Source organism: Mustelus asterias, chromosome 12 (assembly GCF_964213995.1).
Source record: "Mustelus asterias chromosome 12, sMusAst1.hap1.1, whole genome shotgun sequence".
Taxonomy (NCBI): Eukaryota; Metazoa; Chordata; class Chondrichthyes; order Carcharhiniformes; family Triakidae; genus Mustelus; species Mustelus asterias.
Window position 1 is genome coordinate 33,033,302 of NC_135812.1, and position 17,729 is coordinate 33,051,030.

At 40.8% G+C, this 17,729-nt stretch overlaps 1 protein-coding gene across 1 annotated transcript in view; it reads right to left on the reverse strand.

Annotated features, from left to right (window-relative positions):
• Nucleotides 1–17,729, reverse strand: part of tyw1 (tRNA-yW synthesizing protein 1 homolog (S. cerevisiae)) — a 152,030-nt gene that overhangs the window by 77,108 nt on the left and 57,193 nt on the right. Inside the window, exons 9-13 of the mRNA XM_078225004.1 lie at nucleotides 17,436–17,488; nucleotides 14,375–14,493; nucleotides 10,825–10,934; nucleotides 3,123–3,300; nucleotides 903–1,038 (exon numbers count right to left, since the gene is read on the reverse strand). Coding sequence (XP_078081130.1) covers nucleotides 903–1,038; nucleotides 3,123–3,300; nucleotides 10,825–10,934; nucleotides 14,375–14,493; nucleotides 17,436–17,488 — 596 coding nt within the window. The remainder of the gene's footprint in view (nucleotides 1–902; nucleotides 1,039–3,122; nucleotides 3,301–10,824; nucleotides 10,935–14,374; nucleotides 14,494–17,435; nucleotides 17,489–17,729) is intronic.

A 17,729-nucleotide genomic window follows, 5' to 3' on the forward strand; every position in this document is an offset into this window, starting at 1 on the left:
AGGCATTGAATCTATTATTACCCCCATAGCAGGAAATGTTACACTAATCGTATCCTGTTGCAAATACACCCAAACGCCATCTAATCATATCCATTTACAAATACACCCAAACACCATCTTTGTCGGTCTCCGTAAAAATATATCTAACGTAAAACTTATGATCTATTTACCAATCTATATATTGAACACAATTACAGCTTCATATTAAAGAGTATTGCCCGTCAACCTTCCTCCACGAGTAATCATTTATTTTGAGAACACTCTAAACAGCTTCATAATTGAAATTACACATAGCAAGTAAATATTGATACCTGTTAACTGCATTTTGTACATAACATGTGTAAATCTAACTGAAGACAAGTGCCGGAATTCTACCGACCCGCTGGCCACAGAATCGGAGCGGGCGAGGGACGGACAACGGAAATGTCCATTGACATTGAGTGGGATTTTACGGCCTCGCTCGAGCGAGACCGGAAAATCCCACTCAAGATCTCAACTATTTTTTAAGCCAGGAAGATGCCAACTGGAAAGAGTTGAGTATTCAGTCAGCTAGATTCATCAGCCGATCATGGTATACCTTTGATTGCTTGCATTGGCTTGAAATAACTGACTAGGGGCTGTGTATGATTGCATTTTGGGGATGGTTGGAGTTGGGGGTGGCAGAATCAAAGAGTTTTTGAAGAATGAAAGCCAATGTTTCAGAATGCATCAAAGTATAAAAATTCACTTCAGGGCCATTGATTTATAATTCAGCTCATTATAAATCAATTTCAAGATCCTTTTGCATATCTAAATCAAAGATATTTTCTTAGTTCTCTCTTATTTAAATATCACAATGGCACACTGATGTATTCAAAAGCTAAAAATATACATTTGTAAAATTGAATAAATAATCTCAATACCTTGTCTGCCAAGGCCTTCAGGGACTCAAGAAACCTTGGCCAAAAGTCCTTAAAGAGAGGACGGTCAATTTTCTTCAGGCTATCTTTAGTACTTGCATCCACGCTGACATAAAGCTGAGTAACTGGTCCAAGTTTTCTGAATGAAGGAACATTACATTTGAGGAAATTATTTCATTTATAACTTATTGTTCAGAACAGGGGAGAATTTCTCCACTGAGACCAAATTCCTGAAAATGAATCACTTATTTGTCTTCCCCTCTTTTGCTCCCATTTTGACCAAGAAAAAGACAGTCAAGATTACTATGGTTCAAATCTATTGACAAACTAAAGGTTCATTGGCCAGGTTAAAAATTGTCCCTTAGAGTCCTGGAATGCGTAGGTTAGAGGGATTAGCGGGTAAAATGTGTGGGGGTAGGGCCTGGGTGGGATTGTGGTCGGTGCAGACTCGATGGGCCGAATGGCCTCCTTCTGCACTGTAGGGTTTCTATGGTTTCTAAATACATGATTGCACTTATTAAATTATTTCCTCCCAATTCAAAAATACCTGGTTCGCAGAGTTAAATTAAAAACAAGCAAAATTGACCTAAAACTGGAGTCAATGTCAAACCCTCTAACAGCTGGAGACATTTGTTTGTTAGATGCTGCAGTCCCAGGACATCACTGGAGTTCTTCAGGGAAGAACCCTCACTTAACCATTTTCATTTGCTTCTTTAATGATCATTCCTCCATCAATAAATGAGGACTGGGACTGTTCCTCGATGATTCCAGTGTTCAGGTTTATTCAGAAATAGAGGGGCCTGGACAATACCTAGACATGGGCTAACAAGTATCAAGTAACATTCATTCCATGCAAGCCCCAAGCAATGACCATCCTGAACATTGGACCAGCAATATAATTACCATGGCTACAAGAATATTTCTTACTCTGCTCCACACGGGAATGGTAGGCTAAGTGCTTCCCATTTTGGGAAGGAAACTAAGCAGAAAGGTGCATCTGCCTGGGCCCTAAGCTCCAGAATTCCCTCCCTACACCTCTCTGTCGCTTTACCTTGCTTTCCTCCTATCAAACACTCCATAAAACCTAACTCTTTGCTCAAGCTTTTGGTCATCTGACCTCACATCTCTTTACATTCATGACATGCTTCAAGTTAGATATTCTCAACAGGGTGCTGGATGTGGCCCTTGCGGCTAAAGGTTTTTTTTCAAAGTTTATTTATTATTGTCACAAGTAGACTTACATTAACACTGTAATGAAATTACTGTGAAAATCCCCTAGTCGCCACACTCCTGTTCAGGTACACTGAGGGAGAATTTAGCATGGCCAATGCACCTAACTAGCACGTCTTTCGGACTGTGGGAGGAAACCAGAGCACCCGGAGGAAACCCATGCAGACACGGGGAGAATGTGCAGACTCTGCACGGACAGTGACCCAAGCCGGGAATTGAACCCTGGTCCCTGGCGCTGTGAGGCAATAGTGCGAACCACTGTATCACCCATCAAGGGATCTGGAGAGAAAGTGGGAGTGGAATACTGAAAGTGCATGATCAGCCATGATCATATTGAATGGTGACGCAGGCTCGAAGGGCCGAATGGCCTACTCCTGCACCTATTCTCTATGTTTCTATGCTTTGCTTGATAATGGTGGCAGAGTGGTTAGCTGCCTCATAGCGCCAGGGACCCGGGTTCAATTCCTGGCTTGGGTCACTGTCTGTGCAGAATCTGTATGGGTTTCCTCCGGATGCTCCGGTTTCCTCCCACAGTCCAAAGATGTGCAGGTTAGGTGCATTGGCCATGCTAAATTCTCCCTCAGTGTACCCGAACAGGCGCCGGAGTGTGGCGACTGGGGGATTTTCACAGTAACTTCATTGCAGTGTTAATGTAAGCCTACTTGTGACTAATAAATAAACTTTTTGCTTTAATGCTCCTGCATAGTAGTGCTTTGGGACATGTTATTACATTAAAGGTGCTATATAAGTTGCTGTTGAAGGTGTTAAGCTATTTAAATATCCTAATTGAATTAACTGAAAATCAAATAAAAGGTTAGTAAATAAACTTGCACTGCAATAAATATTTCTTTCATTTCATCGGAGCTTCAAAGATAGTTAAAACCACATAATCAACAATCCTTTTTCCACAAAGTATCTGAATTTTAAAATATACAAGTTAATTTTCTTGAATGTATCACAACTTCCTCTGTCAATTTAATTGATCATTCTCACCTGATTTCCTCTGGGAACTGAGCGTTTGTTACTAGGAAAGTGGAAATGTTTTCACGGTGCAGCAGTTTTACAAACTGGTTGATTTTTGGGTACATGATCGGTTCTCCTACCAATGACAATGCACAGTGCTTCACCATCATTCCCTCCGCAAAACGTTCAGCTTGTACCCCGGGCACACCTGGAAAAACAACATACATATGTGCAAAACATCAATTGTGCTACATTTGGACCAGTGGACCAGAATTATTTCATCCAAGATCTCGACCTTGACATTTACTGGAAGCAGGAGGTCATCAGTGCCTCTGATCACGGCCGGAAAATTCCGGCTGTTCGCTGCAATGAGATTCTCTGGTCCCGCTGCAATGAATGCAGGTTTGGCTGAGTGCCAAATTCTCCCTCCTCACTTGCAGCGGCAGTGGGGAGTGAACAGCCGGAAAATTCCAGCCCACACTTCACTTCTTAACATTCTAGCTAACATCAAAAAGTTTTACACTTGTTACACATGGTAAAACAACAGGTAAACTGGGTCTGCACTTCAGTTTCCTTTGTAGCTATCTCCTCCTGGATTGCAATGTAGCCCCATTAAAAAAAGTCAATTCATTCCTTTACACACTTTTGGTATTCAGACAATGTCAATTCATTCCTTATAGAAACTGGTCAAACCAAGTATTTTGTCTTTAATTAAACTAAAAGTAAAGTAAAAGTAAAGTAAATCTTGGATAAAAAGTATGAATCAAATAATTTGCAAACAAAGACACTGTTTAGAAGTCATTCTGAGTCAAAATATGCATTCTCACTAAAACAGTTATAACCTTCAAACATAAATTGGTGTCTTTGAGTGGTATCTTGGAAAGGGATATGTGAATCAAAATGGCTTTTAATTGGAGAAAACACTCAAAAGTGAAATTCTTTTTCTGACATATTATATTACTTAAGCTAAGATCTGGTTCTGGATCATGCTCCATTAAAGAAATGTTATTCAAGGTTAAAGGTAGAGGTAAAGAACACTGCTTTCCAGGTTTAAACCTGGTTTGGTTTCAAGTTATCTTCCTTTCCTGCCCAATACAGAAATTTCTTGAATGCAAAATGTCACAAGTATAAATTTTGCACTGAGCATTGTATAACTGTTTTTAAAAAACGACTAGGAAGTTAACAAGGACCCATAATTTTTCTCAGTCACTGAAATTACTATGGTACAAAATACAATTTTAAATAAAATTACGTATTACATAATTGTAAGAATAATTTCTGAAATTAAAGGTCTTTAGTGCCTTTGGAAGGCTACATTGAAGTTTTCACTTGAAGGCCTCACTCAGCCTCCATATAATCCTGTTCGAAGACATGGTGCTATTGCCCAGAGCTGCGATGTTTTTGCTGAATTTGGAATGCGCAGCAGAGTATGTGCATTGCATCCAATTTCTCAGGATACATCAGTACCTTTTAGCAGCTGAACGCTTTCGTATTTTTTATTAACTAATAGGTTTGCCAACTTGGCTTGGTCACATTCCTGGAGGTTTCATCACAACGTGCAATTGCCTTGCCTGGTTAAATACTCTCCCCACCCATACCCCCACCATTCCCCACAATATTTTATAGCTAAGAAACTAAAGTAAGCACATAATATACATTAAGTCCCTTCTGTTTTTTTTATTCTTTGCATTCTTCCTAACAGTGTCCTGGAGATTAAATTTTAATACCTGGAGGGTTGACAAAGCTAGTTATTAAAAGCTTTAGTTCAGTTGCTTTTTGAAAACCAGGGGTCAATGTGTATTTTTGAACAGATTGGTTCAGAATGTTTTTTTAAATGTATGAATGTATGTAGTAAGGAAGGAGAATGAAGAGAGGGAGGGGGCAGGAGAAGAGAGGAGATGGTCAGAAGGAGGAGTGGAAAAGGAGGCGAATGTAGAGGGAAAAAACCCCAAAAATGACCACAACACCAACATCACGAATATCCCTCCTCCAGCCTGAACTGTTTACTACCAACCTTTGCTCCTGCCTCACAGTCATCTCCCCCCTACACCACCACATTCTTTTGTGTGTTATGACCTTTAAATTTTCTCAACCATTTTTCAGGGTTTTCTGATTTTATCTCAATTTTTGGAAGCCCAAAGATACATCGATCACATTCAAGCTGTAAACATTCTCTCAAAAAGTTAGGTTGGGTTTCTCAAACGTAATCTACCCTCCACACATTTTTACTGATTGATTTATTTTATCTCTAACTATGGTACCTTGTAACTTTTTTTAACCAGTAGCCTGGCAAATCACTGGTCCTGTTTCTGAACAAAAGTGCTCCTTTGCTACCAGATCCAACACTTAGCAGTGATTAGCACTGCTGCCTCACAGGGACCTAGGTTCGATTCCCACCTTGGGTGACTGTCTGTGTGGAATGGAACGCACGCGCGCGCACAGAGACTGAGTAGACTGGGACTATACTCATTGGAATTTAGAAGAATATGAGGAGATTTTATAGAAACATACAAGATTATGAAGGGACAAGATAAGATAAAATCAAGGAGGTGGTTTCCACTGGCAGGTGAAACCAGAACTAGGGGGCGTGGCCTCAAAATAAGGGGAAGCAGATTTAGTTGAGGAGAAACTTCTTCACCCAAAGGGTTGTGAATCTGTGGAATTCCCTGCCAGTGACGCAGTTGAGACTGCCTCGTTGAATGTTTTTAAGGCAAAGATAGTTGGATTTTTGAACAGTAAAGGAATTAAGGGTTATGGTGAGCGGGCCGGTAAGTGGAGCTGAGTCCACGAAAAGATCAGCCATGATCTTACTGAATGGCAGAGCAGGCCCGAGGGGCCAGATGGCCTATTCCTGCTCCTAGTTCTTATGTTCTAGTACATTCCTGAATGAAGGTGCCACTTGCTCTGGCACAATACAGTTACATTACAACATTGGCAGAAGTCCCCACTGTAGGGGTAGCAAAAATGAGCTCTTGGGAGCAGAACTGGCTGAGCCAGTATGGACAAGATTAAAAAGCATCTACTGTCACACAAAAAACATAAAATGCATAGGTGGTACAAAGAGATAGTAGTGTGGAAGAACATAATAATTATCCACAGCTAGATATTGAACTTTAGGCTGCAGAATCACAGAATTCCTCTCCAGGAAAACATTTTTCCTAAATTAAAATGTGGGACGGGGAGATAACTCGATGGATAGGAAGAAGAATGTTGACCAGAACTATTCATAATTTTTTAAAACATTATTTTTTTAAAAGTAAACTTTAGCTGAGGATATTCAATATGGAGGTTCAAAGCAATGTAAACTTTTATTTGGAATGATTTGCTTCATTGAATTTCTAATTGTAATGCTAGATTTTCCTTGCAACTCATCTTTAACTCATATGCTTGCACACATGTTCAGTGCCTCCTGTTTGGTAGATTTGCGGCTACTTTGCTTTTCATTTGTTCTTTACTCAAATACTTCATTCTAATTTGTTCCTGTCTTATAAATATGATATTGGATAATCATTGGCACATTGTGCATAATGTCTCAGCTTAGAAATATGCATTATTGTTCTGCTATTATTGCATTAAACAGATACTACAACTTATAATCCAAAATGATCTGAAAGAGGAATACAGAAATAAAAATGGATAGAATGAATTTTCTATCAAATATTACTACCCGTTTACTGAATTTTAAGAATACCAAACATCAAATTTCAGATTATCTGTGATTCATTAACACCATATAAAATACACATTCTTGTCAAAGTCAATCACATTTAATGTTTAATTCCTAAAAATGGCCTTATCCATATACCCATCCAATTGCGCCTCAGCTACAATATATTCAGAGTACAATTATTTATTTGCCGTTCCAGTTGTAGCTGTAGAATGCACCAGTTTGCATAAAGAAGTTCCATGCCAACATTGAATTTATTACCAGAGAAAGCCTTATATCAAACTGTCATGGGCATACTACCGTACTCTTCATTTCTTACATGTTACAGGCTGAGACAAGGTTGTTTTTAATGACAAAGTTCTGCTTTATTTTCCCCACATACTTTCCCACTTAGTTCTGCCATATAAACAAAACTTAATGCAGAATATTGCTCAGTGCAAAATTATAGTCATATATTACTGACAACAGTGACTGATCAAATTTCAATGAGGAAAATTTATCTGGCAGTCTGCATCTCATTTGGGCTTCATGCTTTCCATCCAATGAAACTCTACAGGGCTTACACTCTGGGAAACAAGATTTATAGACCAAAGTGTTGTGTCCAAGTTCCTAAATCCCTAACATTGATTGTAAATCTGGCAGTGATTCAGTATTTGCAATTGGTTCTCACCTAATTTGAACAGTGAAGCCTGGTTTATTTAAATGGTATCCTCAATTTAAAACAGCCAAATTATCAACAACCAGAAACACTTGAGTTATTCTCTTTCATTAATCTAACTGGGCAATTCTTCTGGAAAATTGATGATTCTCGAGAACCATGTAACTTGTCTCCATCACCAGTCTTATGGTCACAGCTCCTATGCTCCCATTCTCTGTGGGAATCCCCAGATGGCCATGGCTTCTACCTAAATATTACAGGAAGGGTGTGGAGGCTTTGGAGAGGGTACAGAAGAGGTTTACCAGGATTCTGCCTGGATTAGAGGGTATGAGCTGGAAGCAGAGGCTAGACAAACAAGAGTTGTTATCTCTGGAGTGGCAGAGGTTGAGGGGAGACCTGATAGAAGTTTACAAAGATCATGAGAGGCATAGATAGGGTTGACAGTCAGAATCTTTTTCCCCCAGAGTTGAAATGTTTAATATGAGGGGGCGTGCACTTGAAGTGAGATGTGAGGGGCAAGTTTTTTTTTTAAACAGGTGTCTGGAACATGCTGCCAAGGGTGATGGTGCTGGCAGATACGATAGGGGCATTTAAGGGGCTTTTAGATAAGCACATGAATATGCAAATAATAAAGGGATATGGACCAAAGAAAGGCAGAAGAGACTAGTTTAATTTGGCGTCATGTTCAGCACAACTTTGTGGGCTGAAGGGCCTGTTTCTGTGCTGTATTGTTCTATGTTCAATGTCAAACTCTCCTTAAACTTGGCCCCATCAGACATAGTTCTTTCTCAGTCTTGGTGCTGAATTTCTTGCCCTTCCCAAAAGCAGCCCCAGAAATACTGAAAGTTGGCAGAAATGGCAGTCTGCTGCGAAGCAGAGTCTCAGACTTATTTTTGAGGGTCAACTAAATTGCATAATTTCAGGAGGCATGCTATGCTTCAGTTCTCAAAAACCAAAATGGCGCTTTCGGTATTTGCCTTTCTGGAAAAACTGTTCACAATGTCAGGGGCGCGCTTGCCAGGTAATCTGCTGTTGAGGGCGCTGGAGATGAAGAAGTTGGTTTTACAGAAAAGCAATAAGCACTTATTACAGCAAATCTCTGTGCCAAGTACATATCACAACAGCTTTTTTCTTACCTATCCTGCAACTTCATTATGGCTAGCAGATGGAAACATGGGAGTGTATTTTGCTCCTCCCAATGCCTCCCCCACCAGCAAAATGGGTGGACTTGGTTCAGAGGGGAAGTCAAAATCAAAATAATTTCAAACCCAGCCCCAACCCACCTCAGGTCCACGCACTTCCAGTTTTAACAGAGACAACCAACCCACTCTCAGGAAGCGGCCTGGTCAGTGAAACATTTGAAGGAGCTGTGCTGTTATTTTACAAACTGTTTCATTTTTATCCATTCCTGTTGAGTTTCCTGGGACTCAGGAAACCCAGCAGGTAAAAGGAGATGAGAAGAACAACAACTATATTCCAAGTGCAGCACTGTTGGTAGGCCAGAGGGGATATTTGCTCCAAGCTAACAAAGTTAACTGCTTCACTCTCCACGATCAGCCGATACCTCAGCCTGCAATCATTGCATTCCTCCACCCTCAGACAACAATCCGTTCCCCCTCCCCCACCCATGACCATGATTCCCACTCCTCATGGCGATCTTGCCCTCCTTCCTTCCCGCTCCCTAGCTGCAGTCTAGTGCCTCTGGCTTCCCTGCCTGATAGGTAGTCAGCCCATCGATCAGTAAACCTGATTAAAAAGTTTAAAATACATCCTACAGTTCACTTTAGCAACACAATTCATACTTCCTGGTTTTTCCATCAGGAACTCCTCCTCTCCATTCCCTCCCTATACTGTAATATTGTGTGGGATTCACCTCATAAGCATGAACTCCGAATCAATTCCCATGGGTTTGTTAAAGAAAATCTAAATTTTTGTTTTAGTGCCTTGGTCATGGGTGGGGCTGTTTTTGGAATTGCTGTTTTCAGGAATAAGATCAAAAATGGCCAAACTTTCTGTTAGCTGTATTTAGCTAGAACACAGCTGGAAACATGAACTCAAGTCCCAGGATCATAGTAACAAATAAACAAGAACTCTGCAAACAAACAGTGTAAAAAGAGAGCATTGCTTTAGACCATGATTAAGTTAAAAGATTTAATTATGAAAGTAGCATTTGGAATTCAACATCGGTCAATGTGAGGTAGAACATTTCACTTGGACTAAAAAATAATTATACTTTGAGGGATAGCTGAGTTACGTGAAAGAGCAGAGTGCCTAAGGTTTGAGCTTCAAAAGAAATGATAGAAGCAGCACTTCAAGTAGATAATACCACAAAAGTTCTAATAGAATACTGGGTTTTATGGCAAAAGGCAATGGAATATAACACCAATATGTAGTGGTGAATTTAAACAAAATATTAGCAAGGCCATAATAGGAGTACAGTTACTATAATTTGTTACTATGTGCAATTTTAGGCTCCAGTATCCAGAAGGACAAGGGCAGCAGGTGCAAAGGGGGCGCCATCAACTTTACACTCCCCTCCCAGGTCACATGCCATCCTCTCTTGGACAATTATTGCCCTTCTTACATGGTCACTGAGAAACGATCCTGGAACTCCCAACCTAGCATCATGCACAACATTATCACATGGGCAGCAAGAGCTCATGACGCTGGTTCACATCACCATCTCAGGGCAGAATTACTGCCTTTGCCAGTACCACCTACACCCCAAGAGTGAGTAAACCACTGTAGGATAGATGCTAAAGCAACAAAAAAAATGTACAGCACAAATTCACCAGGGACATGACAAATACAAGGTAATTTAAAGTAAGTTAGAAGACATTAAAAGGTGATTTGAAAGAAGCATTTAAAATTAGCAAGGGATGAGAGCAGGTAAAATCACGCCATTTCCACTGAAGCAGGGAACATTGATAACAACTAAACACAAGAAATTTATGGCCTACTGGAGAACAGGGTTGTAAGGCTGTGGAATACATTATCTGATTTTGTGGCTGAAGTATTGATCATGCCATGCCATAGAATTTCTACAGCCCATCAAGTCTGCACTGACTCTCCAAAAGAACATCTTACCCAGGTATTAGAAAGATGGTTGAAGGAAAAGAGAATGAACAGATATGGAAACAGCTAGGCACCTAGGATTAAGACCTTTGATCTTATGAAGGATAAGCATCAAGATGGACTGCTTGGCCTGAACTATCCTATAATTCAAAGCTAAGTGATTGAAAGAGGGTAGACCTAGGGGTGGGACGCTAGGTAAAAAGTTCCTGTTCCTTTGCTAGCCATTTTCGCCCACCTACCACATTGTTATTAATGATATGGAACAAAAGAATTGCCAGATAATTTCCAAATCTTGTTTGGAAATTTCCTGATACTGATTGACAACTTTTTACCTTTAAACTGTTTTATCAGGTTCTGATGATTTTCAATTGCTTCTTTTAAAATTACATCTGCTTCATCCATTTTCCATCGCCACTCAGTTCCAACCGGGTTGGTATGATGCCTGTCACAATAAACACATTCAACGTCAGCCATGGTTATTTATTTATAACATTTGTACTTTTTCATTTTTCTCAATTTTCTTATTTTGAGATACGCCTTGTTAAATTTTTGAATTTTGAAGCAGTCTTCTCAGGTTCAAAGTCACCGACTATCTAAATTAACAGCGTCCCTAACAATCTGGAATGTGTCTTACCTGTCCAAAGCCTAATTAACGATACGCAGAACAGTGCAGCGAACAGAACCTTTGTTACTACACATCATCTTCCTGAAATACATCATAGGATTCTTTGCCTTCAATAGTTGGATTTATCTTACAATCATATCATCTGAATGAGACTGTACATTACAGATGATTTAGTAACAAAGAATACGCAAATGAAGAGTATTCTGTGTAAAGAATGCTGTCACAGTAACTTGCAAATCTTGTTCTTGCTCACAATTTATCAAAACAATAGAGATGCTTCCCTTAAGTTGCCTTTCAACAGAACTAGATAGATCTCCCCCATATCGATATCTTCTGGCCACAAAAGCTGTGCAACAATCACTGACCTTTCTGATAGGGGGCGGCATGGTGGCACAGTGATTAACACTGCTGCCTCACAGCACCAGGGACCCGGGTTCAATTCCCGGCTCGGGTCACTGATTGTGCGGAGTCTGCATGTTCTCCCTCGTGTCTGCGTGAATTTCCTCCAACAGTCTGAAAGAGGTGCTGGCTAGGTGAACTGGCCAGGCTAAATTCTCCTTCAGTGTATCCAAACAGGCGCCAGAGTGTGGCGACTAGAGGATTTGCATTGTAACTTCATTGCAATGTTAATGTAAGCCTACTTGTGACTAATAATAAACTTTAAACTTTTAAGCTTTAGATCTTAGACACAAGTTGTTTTTAACCTATGCCAGAATCTTTCCTCAACATGTTTCAAGATGCTGTGAAGTGATAGCACAGTAAAAGACATTTTTATTTACACAAAACTTTTTCCAATTGCGTAGATAGATAAACGCGTGTATTTACACACACAAAATTATTTGATGAACAAGCTCAGACCTGCCCCTCCCCCCCCTCACAGGTCAGGATCATTAAAATAATGACTTTTTAATTATAAATAATTAAATATTTAATGTATTGGCATCGCTAATGACTGGTGGGAATCAGAATTGATGTATATACTAGCTAACATTTGTCCTGTCTGACAATAATGTGCATTGCAAAAAAATCAACAGAAACTAATATTCACCTCATGTATACTGTGGCCAACAATAAAGTAAACAATTGATAAGCCGACAGACAATGAAGACATTTTTGTTACACACTCTGTCCCTCATCATACAGATGTCAGTCAACTGGACTGCAGACAAATTTAGATTTGCTCTGGGATTCCAACTGTATCCAGATGTAGTCGTAGAGTGCAGAAGGAGGCCGTTCGGCCCATCAAGTATGCACTGACCACAATCCATTCAGGCCCTATTCCCGTAACCCTGCATATTTACCCTGCTAATCCCTTTGAAACTAGAGTCAATTTAGCATGGCCAAATCAACCTAACCCGCACATCTTTGGACTGAGAGAGGAAACTGGAGCACCTGGAGGAAACCCATGCAGACACAGGGAGAACTTGCAAACTCCACACTGACAGTGACCCAAGACCGGAATCGAACCCGGGTCCCTGGCGCTGTGAGGCAGCAGTGCTAACCTCTGTGCCATCGTGCTGCCCAAAGTCATTCAGTCTTGAGAAATGTATTTGAAAGAGAGATCACTAGTGTCCAACCAAAAATAGAGTGCAATAGAGTAAACGGTTCACACCAAGATAGCATCCTAAAACATCTTAGAGTGCCTTATACACAACAGACAACATTGAAGAGCACAGCTAGTTGTCATATAGGTAAATATGGTCACTATGTTGTCTGCAGCTGAATTACAAAAATATCAAAAAAACTGTCAAAATATGGAATGACTAGCTACAATTATTCAAAAAAAAACAATTTCACACAGCGGAGAGCAATCATCATAATCCTCACAAACATAATTTCTCCATTCCAGGACATTATCCTGATAGAATAAATGACTCCTTTAAGGTTCAGAACTAAAAAGTTGCAATTATGCAACTGATGATCCTACTCTATTCCACATGAATAACACAGCACAAAAGTGCTGTTTAAACCCCCTCCAGTATTTGTCAAACAAAATCGTTGGAGCGGGATGTTTTTGGCTGCTCCAGGAACTTAACTATCTCTTAAAAATCTCCTGAACCACAATAACCTCTTTAAAGCTCAGTCTCCTCCTCACTAGTATTTAGAATTCTAACCATTAGTTTTAAGATGCAATTCGCCAACATAAAATCACTGATATTTTAGCCCAAATTATTCTTTCACTACCAAGGGTTATTATTTAGGTCTTAAGGATGACAAAATAATTTAAAATTACTTTTTAATCCAACTGAGACCATTCATGTTATTATTGAAAGGTTAAAATTCTCTAATGAACATTAATGATGTACAAGCTACTTCGTTTATGTTTAGCGGAGAACAAAATATAATCAGTTACAGTTAATTTTAACTATGTGATTTAATCCTCTTCTTTTATTCTGGAATATTAGCCATTACTGACTTCCGTGTTCAGTTTTGATGGAACATATATGCCTGCCTACAAAACCAGCATAAGCAAATCAATAGCTTCAAAACGGTTGACTACGCAATAGGCGGTACGGTGGCACAGTGGTCAGCACTGCTGCCTCACAGCGTCAATTCCAGCCTCGGGTCTCAGTCTGTGCGGAGTCTGCACGTTCTCCCTGTGTCTGCGTGGGTTTCCTCCGGGTGCTTCGGTTTCCTCCCACAGTCCAAAGATGTGTGGGTTAGATTGATTGGCCATGCTAAATTGCCCCTTAGTGTCAGGGGGACTAGCTAGGGTAAATACATGGGTTATGGGGATAGGGCCTGGGTGGGATTGTGGTCGGTGCAGACTCAATGGGCTGAATGGCCTCCTTCTGTACTGCAGATTCTATAACAATTTGGACAAGGTAAAACATGTGGCTATGGGACTTTGTAACTCAAGCATAACATTTACCTTTAGCAGGATTAAGAAACCAACTAAACTGTGCTGTGTCTTTAGGACCTCCACAATGTGAACCCTCAAGTTCTGTAAAGATCTACAAAAAATGAACTTCTTCATGGTATAAACGCAAGTACTGAATTCTCAGAATAACATGGGGGGGTGGGGAACGGGAAAGGTTGATAGAAAATATGACGGCATCATTGATATGATGGGAAAACAGGTTTCCTAATAAGTTAAAACACCCTAACATTTTTGTGTTTTGAACCCTTGATAAGACAATCCCTCATTTAGCTGGTGATGCTATTTTATGTCATTTGGTTTAATCCATAAAATCCATAAGCAAGTTAAAACCTAAAGAAATCAATGAAATTAATCGCGCCCATCATCAGTCCCTTACCTCCAGCAAAAGACACATTTGTTGGCACAGGCTAGACTCGGGGTTGTCTCCATGCAACGGTGGCTTTCAATGCCATAGAATGTGTGCTTGTAACAGCCACCTCGGCCTCGAAGCATGGACTGCGGAAATAAGAAAGAGATGCAAAAAATCTTACACGTCAATCAATGTAGCCCCATATATGCATATAAAGAACAAAGAGGAGCAAATACGATGGAGGTAGAAAAGATACAGAGGTAGATATTATGGTACAGAGCTTGTGGATGACAGTTCAAGTGCAGATACATGAATTAAGTGTGTGGAGTATAAGGATAGGACCAAATGGGGACATAACAGAATGAACCAATACAGCAGCAGTGGGAGTTTGAGAGACTTTGAGGAATTCCTCAAAGTTCCCAATTATAATATGATCTCATATTAGCAATAATATGAGATCAAAAGATCCTTGCACAAGAGGGAGGTCTTAATACTATTAAAAAAAGAGTTTAACAGTCTCAGAGATTAGGTAAACCTATAGTTCACTTTATACAAATAAAACCACAAAAGTAGGAGGAGATGAGACTTTAAATGAGATGAAACTTGATTAGGAGAGACAGTAGCGAAGTCATATTTTTGCTGGACTGGTAATCCAGAGACCCGGGTAATGCTCTGGGGGCCAGGGTTTGAATCCCACATTGGCAGATAGTGAAATTTGAATTCAATAAAAATCTGAAACTAAAAGTCTAATGACCATGAAACCATTGCCAATTGTAAAAACCCATCTGGTTCATTAATGTCCTTTAGGGAAGGAAATCTGCCATTCTTATCTGCTCTCGCCTACATGTGACTTCGGATCCACAGCATACGCCTTTACTGACCCCGTAACTGCAACATCAAGACCACCTAGTTTCAGTCCCCATCCTTGCTTCAGCCCATGTGCTGCTGAAATCCTCTTCTCGGTTTTGTCATCTCCAAACTTGACTATTACAATGCTCTCCTGGTTGGATTCTCATCTTCCACCTCTGTAAATGTGACTTTACTAAAAACTGTTGCCCATATCCTGATTCATGCCAGGTCCTGATCACTCATCACCCTTGTGGTGTCCAGGTTTATCCTGGGTACAGAGGGATTTTCTTATGTGGAGAGGTTGAGTAAGTTGGACCTGTACTCATTGGAGTTTAGAAGAAGAATGAAATGTAACCTTATCAAGACCTGTAAGATTCTCAGGGGGCTTGAGAGGGTAGACGCGGAGAGGTTGTTTCCCCTTATGGGAGATTCCAGGATCAGAGGGCATAATCTCAGTCACCCATCTAAAACAGAGATGAGGAGGAATTTATTCCCTAAGATGATAGAGAATCTCTGGATTTCTTTACTGCAGAAGGTTGCAGAGACTGGGTCATTAAGTATGTTCAAGATGGAGATAGACAGAGTTTTAACCAGTAAGGAAATCATGCATTATGGGGATTAGGTGAGATTGTGAAGTTGAGGATTATTGATCAGATCAGTCATGATCTCATTGAATGGTGGAGCAGACTCGATTGGCTGAACGGCCTACTTCTGCTCCTATGTCGAATGATATGTGCTAGTTGACCTACATGTTCTCCTGGTTCAGCAATGCCTTGATTTTAAAATTCTTATTCTTGTTTTTAAATCTCTCCATGGTCTTGTCCTATTTCTGTAACCTCCTCCAGCACTAAAACTCTCCGGGAAGGCTGCAATTCCGGCTTCTTGCGCATCTGCAATTTCCTTCATCTCTCCATTCTCAACCATACTTTAACCTGTCCAATCCCAAAACTTAGACTCTCCTCCCCGCGCCCCCCCCTCTTCCTTCAAGACACCCGTTTAAATCCATCCTAATATCTCCTGCTTCAATGTCAAATTTTCCCCAGCAACATTCCTGTGAAGTACTCTGGAAATTTATGTTATACTATTTGACAGCAAAATCAGAATAATGAGATAGGAAATGTAACGAGGGCATTTCGTGGGCTTCCCGCTGGGCGCCACGGCCTCCGCTGCCGACTGCCAGATTTCTGGCGTCATCAGCTCCACACCAGAAATCAGCATGCAGCTGAATAAATTATGTTAATACTGACTTTAATCTCATTGGCAAGCCCGGCCTGAAGTCTCCAGGCCCACTCGCCTCTCCCCCACCCCCTCAAGGACTGGTTCACACCAGCGGGGTTTACAACAGCTCCCCACTAGTGGAGGGTTGGCGGCCCGACCCTGCTGGGGTGAAGGGGGGGGGGGGGGGCAGGGGGCATGGAGGCCACCCAGGAAGTCGAGGTTAAGGGGTGTGCCCCCTGGGCATTGCCAGCTTGGCAGTACCAGCCTGGCAATGGCCAGGGGCACATCTTTACCCACAACTTCCAAGGGGCAGTGGCAATGCCCAAGGGCAAGAAATCAGGGCTGTGGGAGGAGGGTTGCTCTACTGACCAGCGATCAGGAGGCTAGCAGTGCGAAGCTCCTACACATGCGCTGATCTCGGCACGGACAGATCGGCAAATGCACAGTGACCCGCTCAGCGCTATGCTGCCGGCCTCTCCAGCGGGAATGGGCCCACCCACTGATTTTTAGCATGATTCACACTAGGGCTCTCTGTGACGCACTGAGTCTGGGAGATTCATTTTGAAAATCTCGCTGAAAAAAGACCAGTGGGATTTACTCCAGTTTTTCCGTGAATTTGGCACTTAGAATTTTTTTGGGAGAATCCCACCCAATTTGTCCAATTATAGTGATTGAAATTCATGATGCTAATGTCAAATGATTTTTTAAAATTTTAAACCTTTTCAGTTCTAGTTCCAACATTCATAAATCGATATGCAAAAATATTGCAGAGTCCTGTGAATTATTAACTGCACCAAAGCTCATTGATTGTCAAATGAAGTTACGATAATAAGAGATTAACTTTGTGTTTAATGCAGTCAGTGACCAGCAGGGTCTATTTCTATGCCTGTGACAAAAACCTCATGATTGAATGGAGTGTCACACATGGCCTTAAAAGTTATCCCTGCTGATCAATTTTCATATCAAGAAATCAGATGAACAAAAATTCAGAGATTTTTGCCATCATCTTAAGATAAGCTACCTTGGTCCATCTGCAGAGCTTCACACCCGAGTGGCTTCCGATCAGCCTGTATCCTGAAAGATAAAATGGTTCACTCTCATTACTTTTCACTAACTGCTCTTGGCTCCAATAAACTACCCAGGGGTTCAATCTATTTCCTTGGCATTTTTATCTTTTTTTCAGTTCAATTAAATCTAAAAGCCTCGTGCTCTTGTAAGCATGTGGGAAAATCATCTGCTTGCAGAACCTCCTCCCCACACCCCCTCACGATTCTAATAGTATCAATTTATGAAAGTCTTACAATTATAGATCAGG